This window comes from Mizuhopecten yessoensis, unplaced genomic scaffold (genome assembly GCF_002113885.1).
Source record: "Mizuhopecten yessoensis strain PY_sf001 unplaced genomic scaffold, ASM211388v2 scaffold5067, whole genome shotgun sequence".
Classification (NCBI taxonomy): Eukaryota; Metazoa; Mollusca; class Bivalvia; order Pectinida; family Pectinidae; genus Mizuhopecten; species Mizuhopecten yessoensis.
The window spans coordinates 60104-68566 of record NW_018405863.1 but is presented as its reverse complement, the minus strand read 5'-3'; the positions used below and the strand labels follow the sequence as shown (position 1 = coordinate 68566).

At 41.5% G+C, this 8463-nt stretch overlaps 1 protein-coding gene across 1 annotated transcript in view; it reads right to left on the bottom strand.

The window, feature by feature from the left end:
• The window catches only part of LOC110450184 (apolipoprotein D-like), an 11960-nt gene extending 10862 nt beyond the window's left edge, over window positions 1-1098 (bottom strand). Inside the window, exons 1-2 of the mRNA XM_021497491.1 lie at window positions 845-1098; window positions 111-241 (exon numbers count right to left, since the gene is read on the bottom strand). Of these exons, the coding sequence (XP_021353166.1) occupies window positions 111-241; window positions 845-961 (248 nt within the window). The 5' untranslated portion in view covers window positions 962-1098. The remainder of the gene's footprint in view (window positions 1-110; window positions 242-844) is intronic.
• Between the last annotated feature and the right edge of the window lie 7365 nt (window positions 1099-8463).

The window sequence follows — 8463 nt, the reverse complement described above, 5'->3', positions numbered from 1 at the left end:
CAGAAGTGACTTGTAACCCCTGTAGTCGACACTACCTCCCCAGTATAGCCCATCACCACTATTGACTGTCGAACGCTCATTGTGAACACAATCCGGTCAAGAATACTTACCCGTCGACGCCCCCGCTGGTCACCTGCATGGACCCGTCGTCAGTGATTGTGAATGAGGAGTGTCCACAGGACACAGAAGAGCTATACCAGGGGGCGGGGTAACTCTCGTGCTCATACCAGATCCCTGTGTACTGTAATGATAATGTTTAAATATTTAGTAACTACAGGAGCAACTACAGGAGCAATACATTACGGTGTATATTAAAATAATTATTTATTACATGTATAGATATTTTATCGCTTTATTGTCGCCTATCACTACCGTTTGAAAGATGGATACTTATTCTTTTAAAAAACTTCTATATGCACGTACAATGGATTCCCCTACTGCGGACATGATCTCCGTTTCCTCCAAATTCTCACGCCATTTCCGAGTTTCAAAGTTTTTCGTAGTCATAGAGCCACTTTTTGCATATTCACGAGGTTGACGTCAGCCACGTGCTGAAACCCGTGCTTTAATGGGTTGGAAGCGCAGCCATTTTATTCCTTAAAATAACCAGCCAATCAACACGACCTGCATGATTCAGCACACGGCTAAAATTATTCATCTTTCCAACGATAATAAGCATTTTTTCTCGTACATCAAGTAGAATTTTGGCTTTTGATATATCAAAATATAGCTGTAACAAATGTTCAGGTCCCTGTGAAAACAGAGATTTCCTGACGAGTTTACAATTAAAACTGACATGTACAATTCTGTTAAATATTTACTGAAAAATTGACGGTGTACTTACTTTGCTCATTTGAAAATTTCTCTTCAACGGAACATCTGGACATTTGCCCCAACTAATTCTTTGACCGGAAGTGACACCAATGGCCACCACCACAAGGAAGACAAGAGAGCTGGCCATGTCCGATACGTTGAAGAGTTAGGTGTGACGAGATGTGTGTGGTACCGGTGTTCTATCCGCGCCCGGGTATATATATACCCCAGTCCACCCGGCCTCGCGGTACCGACCGGCCTTGGACCAGGTGTCGACCCCTATACACTATCGGTCACAATTCACCATCTGGAGATAGCGGTCACGTGCACCGTTCGATATGAAAGTATATCCCATCAGGGTTGACCTTTCTTGTTGAAATTGCGTATTTATAAAATCAGACAAGCAATCCCAGACATAACACAGATATACCACTGATTAGCCGACCAGTGTCCGAGGTTACCGAACAGGACGATATCAGAGTTACCATTAATTAGTTGTTATAATGAGTGATCGTAGCAACCATCACCAGGAAAATGCATATAAAACTGTAACACACAGTTGTTTGTTAGCAGCGCGTGCTCCTGTAAATAATAGTGTATTTAAACATATTGTATTGCCATCAACTACAATGGGATTGGACAAAAGTTAACAAAACATTATCGAGGCCTTTCTGTAAACCATTAACAGCAATGAAGTAATTGCATGCGTTCGTGTAACATAAACAGAAATTAGGTAATTACACGTATTTCTGTAACATAAACAGTAGTTAGGTTATTACACGTGTTTCTGTACCTTAAACAGTGGCTAGTTAATTACTCGNTAGTTAGTTAATTACGCGTGTTTCTGTACCTTAAACAATAGTTAGGCAATTACACGTGTTTCTGTACCTTAAACAGTGGTTAGTTAATTACTCGTGTTTCTGTACCTTAAACAATAGTTAGGCAATTACACGTGTTTCTGTACCATTAACAGTAATGAGTTAATTATACGTGTTTATGTACCTTAAACAGCAGTTAGGTTTTTACACGTGTCTATGTAACATAAACAGTAATTAGGTAAGCACACGTGTTTCTGAACCTTAAACAGTAATTAGGTAAGTACACGTGTTTCTGTACCTTAAACAGTAGTTAGGTTTTTACACATGTCTATGTAACATAAACAGTAATTAGGTAAGCACACGTGTTTCTGTTCCTTAAACAGTAATTAGGTAATCACACGTGTTTCTGTACCTTAAACAGTATCATTTTTATACTATAACGAAAGCTCTTCCTCCTAAGTAATTACAAATGTATTTAGTACATTATCGAAGTACAGTGCATGATATAAAAACACAGTAACAATTGCGATAGACACGTTTATTAGCCATCTTTCCCTTATAGGCGTTGGCCCCATGTCCCCGTCGGCCTGTCTGTTCACAGTGACACCAACATTATATAACCTGTTTATGGTGAATCGATTGGAACAAAGAAGCAATAACATCGCCCTGGTCTTCTTCCTCATTACCGACGCCTTTGTTCTTATATATAACCCAATCACGTTTCCCTGTCAAGATAACCACTATCGTCATACAGACTCCTGACGAGAGTGCAGAAACGTTTAACTGACGTGATAGCCACTGTGGTAATACAGAAACGTTCAACTGACGAGACAGACACTGTGGTAATACATATTCCTTCTCCTGACGAGATAGCTACAGTGGTAATACAGAGATATTTTCTGACGAGATAGTCACTGTAGTAATAATGATGTCTGCTTCTGACGAGATAGATACTGTGGTAATGCAGATACCTTCTCCTGACGAAAAAGCCACTGTGGTAATACAGATACCTTCTCCTGACGAGAAAGTCACTGTGGTAATACAGATACCTTCTCCTGACGAGATAACCACTGTGGTAATGCAGATGCATTATCTTGACGAGATAGCCATTGTGGTAATGCAGATGCATTATCTTGACGAGATAGCCATTGTGATAATACTGATGCCTTCTCCTGACGAGATAGCCACTGTGGTAATGCAGATGCATTATCTTGACGAGATAGCCATTGTGGTAATACTGATGCCTTCTCCTGGCGAGAGATAGCCACTGTGGTAATACAGAGATCTTCTCCTGACGAGATAGATACTGTGGTAATACAGATACTTTCTCCTGACGAGATAGCCACTGTGGTAATACAGAGATCTTCTCCTGGCGAGAGATAGCCACTGTGGTAATACAGAGATCTTCTCCTGACGAGATAGCCACTGTGGTAATACAGATATCTTCTCCAGACGAGAGATAGCCACTGTGGTAATACAGAGATCTTCTCCTGACAAGATAGCCACTGTGGTAATACAGACACCTTCTCCTGACGAGATAGATACTGTGGTAATGCAGATGCATTATGTTGACGAGATAGCCACTGTGGTAATACAGATGCCTTCTCCTGACGAGATAGCCACTGTGGTAATACTGATGCCTTCTCCTGACGAGATAACCACTGTGGAAATACTGATGCCTTCTTCTGACGAGATAGCCACTGTGGTAATACTGATGCCTTCTCCTGACGAGATAGCCACTGTGGTAATACAGATACTTTCTCCTGACGAGATAGACACTAATGTAATACATAGACAAATTTATGATGAGATACACTGCAGTTCCTTACGAAATTGCCACTGTGGTAATACTGATGCCTTCTCCTGACGAAATAGATACTGCGGTAATACAGATGCCTGCTCCTGACGAGATAGCCTCTGTGGTAATGCTGATGCCTTCTCCTGACAAAATAGATACTGTGGTAATACAGATGCCTTCTCCTGCCGAGATAGCCACTGTGGTAATACTGATGCCTGCTCCTGACAAAATAGATACTGCGGTAATACAGATGCCTTCTCGTGACGAGATAGCCACTGTGGTAATACAGAAACGTTCAACTGACGAGATAGCCACTGTGGTAATACAAATACTTTCTCCTGACGAGATAGCCACTGGGGTAATACAGATGCCTTCTCCTGACGAGATAGCCACTGGGGTAATACAGATACTTTCTCCTGACGAGATAGACACTAATGTAATACATAGACAAATTTATGATGAGATGCACTGCAGTTCCTTACGAAATTGCCACTGTGGTAATACTGATGCCTTCTCCTGACAAAATAGATACTGCGGTAATAAAGATGCCTTCTCCTGACGAGATAGCCAGTGTGGTAATACAGATGCGTTCTCCTGACGAGATAGCCACTGGGGTAATACAGATGCCTTCTCCTGCCGAGATAGCCACTGTGGTAATACTGATGCTTTCTCCTGACGAGATAGCCACTGGGGTAATACAGATACTTTCTCCTGACGAGATAGCCACTGGGGTAATACAGATACTTTCTCCTGACGAGATAGCCACTGTGGTAATACAGATACTTTCTCCTGACGAAATAGCAACTGTGATAATACAGATACTTCCCCTGACGAAATAGCCACTGTGGTAATACAGATACTCTCTCCTGACGAGATAGCCACTGTGATAATACAGATACTTTCTCCTGACGAGGTAGACACTGTGGTATTTTCCTGACGAGATAGACACTAATGTAATAATTAATAGACGAATTCATGATGAGATATACTGCAGTTCCTAACGAGATAGCCAACTTGATACATGCAATACAGAGATATTTTCATGACAAGACATAGCCACAACGGTAATTTAGAGACCTTCCCCAGATGAGATACACTGAATCTCCTGACGATATAGCCACTATCTACTTTAATCAATAAATTGATAAGTAAAATCATAACGTCAATACAGAAAGATATCACAACAAACGGAAGTGATAACATCAAAACAAAATAAAACAACCGGAAGTGATTCGCCATAAAAAGCAGACAACAGCAGGAAGTGAGGAGCATCAACAGAACAGAAAACTACAGGAAGCGAATGGCCACCACAACAATAGACAACAATAGGGTGTGAATGAATATAAAAACAAAACAAACAAAACAAGGAAGAGAGTTCCATCAAAACAAAGGTCAGCTACAGGAAGTGTGTGTACACCACAACAAAAGTCAGCTACAGGAAGTGCGTGTACACCACAACAAAAGTAAGCTACCGGAACAGCGTGTACACCACAACAAAAGTAAGCTACAGGAAGTGCGTGTACACCACAACAAAAGTCAAAAAGTCAGCTACCGGAACAGCGTGTTCACCACAACAAAAATCAGCTTCAGGAAGTGCGTGTACACCACAACAAACGTCAGCTACCGGAACAGTGTGTACACCACAACAAAAGTAAGCTACAGGAAGTGCGTGTACACCACAATAAAAGTCAGCTACAGGAACAGCGTGTACCCCACAACAAAAGTCAGCTACAGGAAGTGCGTGTACACCACAATAAAAGTCAGCTACAGGAACAGCGTGTACACCACAACAAAAGTCAGCTTCAGGAAGTGCGTGTACGCCACAACAAAAGCCAGCTACCGGAACAGCGTGTACACCACAACAAAAGTCAGCTTCAGGAAGTGCGTGTACACCACAACAAACACAGAGATCTTCTCCTGACGAGATAGCCAATGTGGTAATACAGAGATCTTCTCCTGACGAGATAGCCAATGTGGTAATACAGAGATCTTCTCCTGACAAGATAGCCACTGTGGTAATACATATGCCTTCTCCTGACGAGATAGCCACTGTGGTAATACTGATGCCTTCCCCTGACGAGATAGCCACTGTGGTAATACTGATGCCTTCCCCTGACGAGATAGCCACTGTGGTAATACAGAGATATTCTCCTGACGAGATAGCCAATGTGGTAATACAGAGATCTTCTCCTGACGAGATAGCCACTGTGGTAATACTGATGCCATCTCCTGAGGAGATAGCCACTGTGGTAATACTGATGCCATCTCCTGAGGAGATAGCCACTGTGGTAATACTGATGCCTTCTCCTGACGAGATAGACACTGTTGTAATACAGATGCCTTCTCCTGACGCGATAGCCACTGTGGTAATACAAATACTTTCTCCTGACGAGATGGCCACTGTGGTAATACAAATACTTTCTCCTGGCGAGATAGCCACTGTGGTAATAGAGATATATTTTTCTGACGAGATAGTCACTTTAGTAATACTAATGTCTTCTCCTGACGAGATAGCCACTGCGGTAATACCAATGTCTTCTACTGAGGAAATACCCACTGTTGTAATACATATACTTTCTCCTGACGAGATAGCCACTGTGGTAATACAGATACTTTCTCCTGACGAGATAGACATTGTGGTAAAACAAAAACATTTTCCTGACGAGATAGACACTAATGAAATAATAGACAAATTCATAATGAGATATACTGCAGTTCCTAACGAGATAGCCAACTTGATACATGCAATACAGAGATATTTTCATGACAAGACATAGGCATAACGGTAATTTAGAGACCTTCTCCAGATGAGATACACTGAATCTCCTGACGAGATAGCTACTGTGGCAATACAGATATTTTTTTATGACGACATAATCACAGTGGTAATACAGAGACCTTTTTTTCGACAAGATAGCTACTGTGGCAATACAGATATTTTTTTATGACGACATAAGGGCAGTGGTAATACAGAGACCTTTTTCTCGACAAGATAGCTACTGTGGCAATACACCTTCTCCTGACGAGATAGCCACTGTGGTAATACTGATGCCTTCTCCTGACAAGATAGCCACTGTGGTAATACTGATGCGTTCTCCTGACGAGATAGCTACTGTGGTAATACAGAGACCTTCTCATGACGAGATAGCTACTGTGGCAATACAGATATTTTTTTTTATGACGACATAATCACAGTGGTAATACAGAGACCTTCTGACCAGATAGCCACTGTGTTAATACTGATGCCTTCTCCTGACAAGATAGCCACTGTGGTAATACAAAGACCTTCTCCTGACGAGATAGCCACTGCGGTAGTACAGATGCATTATCTTGACGAGATAGCCACTGTGGTAATACTGATGCCTTCTCCTGACGAGTTAGTCACTGTGGTAATACAGATACCTTCTCCTGACGAGATAGCCACTGTGGTAATACAGGCTCTTCTTCTGACGAGATAGCCACTGTGGTAATACAGAGATCTTCTCCTGACGAGATAGCCAATGTGGTAATACAGAGATCTTCTCCTGACAAGATAGCCACTGTGGTAATACTGATGCCATCTCCTGACGAGATAGCCACTGTGGTAATACTGATGCCTTCTCCTGACGAGATAGCCACTGTGGTAATACTGATGCCTTCTCCTGACGAGATAGCCACTGTGGTAATACTGATGCCTTCTCCTGACGAGATAGCCACTGTGGTAATACTGATGCNATTCGACATGAAAACATAACACAAATACAGCAAGAGAGCAAACATCAAAACAAACAAAAAGCAATAAAAAGTGAATGTACATCACAACAATAGACAACAATAGGATGCGATTGGACACCACAACAAAAGGAAGTCAGCGGTCATCAAAGCAAACGGCAAACACAACAAAAGACACCAAAAGGAAGTCAGCGGACATCAAAGCAAACGGCAAACACAACAAAAGACAAAAAACAGGAAGTCAGCGGACATCAAAGCAAACGGCAAACACAACAAAAACAAAAAACAGGACGTCAGTGAACATCAAAGCAAACGGCAAACACAACAAAACACACCAAAAGGAAGTCAGCGGACATCAAAGCAAAGGCAAACACAACAAAAGACATCAAAAGGAAGTCAACGGACATCAAAGCAAACGGCAAACACAACAAAAGACAAAAAACAGGATGTCAGTGGACATCAAAGCAAACGGCAAACACAACAAAAGACAAAAAAACAGGACGTCAGTGGACATCAAAGCAAAAGCAAAAAAACAAAAGACAAAAAACACCCTGATGTCCCCAAATTAAACTTAGAAAGGACAGAGTGTAGGACTAAGGAACAACTCTGTAACCATGGTAAGCACAACTTTATCATCAGGTAGCTCCGTCAGAGCAACAGTGTATCAATCAGAGGCCTTGTATTCGAATCCGAATCTGGTCTTATTGTTTACACTCAGAACACTATTGTTAATTACTTTTCTTGATTTCATCTCCATTATTTGTGTCATAAAAGTCCTGCAAGGTATGGCTTTCTAAATGCCTTAAGAAACCAATATCCAGACTCTGACATTCACACCTGCTATACATGCATAGGGTCATTGTAACGACATATATCTGCTATCATATATAATCATATCATATATCTGTGTACGTTGTAAATAGGAAAGGCAAAGCACATATAAAGCGATAAAAGTATATTTTATATCTTATTGTCTCCGAGGAAAAAAAACCAATACGTATTGCAGTAGTACTTGTTGCGGAAGCACCCGGTCACGATATGTATCTATAAGAGGTCGTACCCTACCTTATCAAAAGTGTGAGTTTGACGGAGGCGTCCGGGAACACAACTGAGGTAGCCATAACATCCTGTTTCACACGGCCATACGACAATGGTATTTTTTATAACACCGAGGAGGGAGAGACATTAATGAGTCAATTATGATGTTTACAACTTCCATCTAATGACTGTGTCACTTTGAGGTAAAATAGTAAGATTGATTTCCCATACACTTCCACATTAGTTAAACACTCCATATCGACCTACCTAGCTACCAGTGGGTGC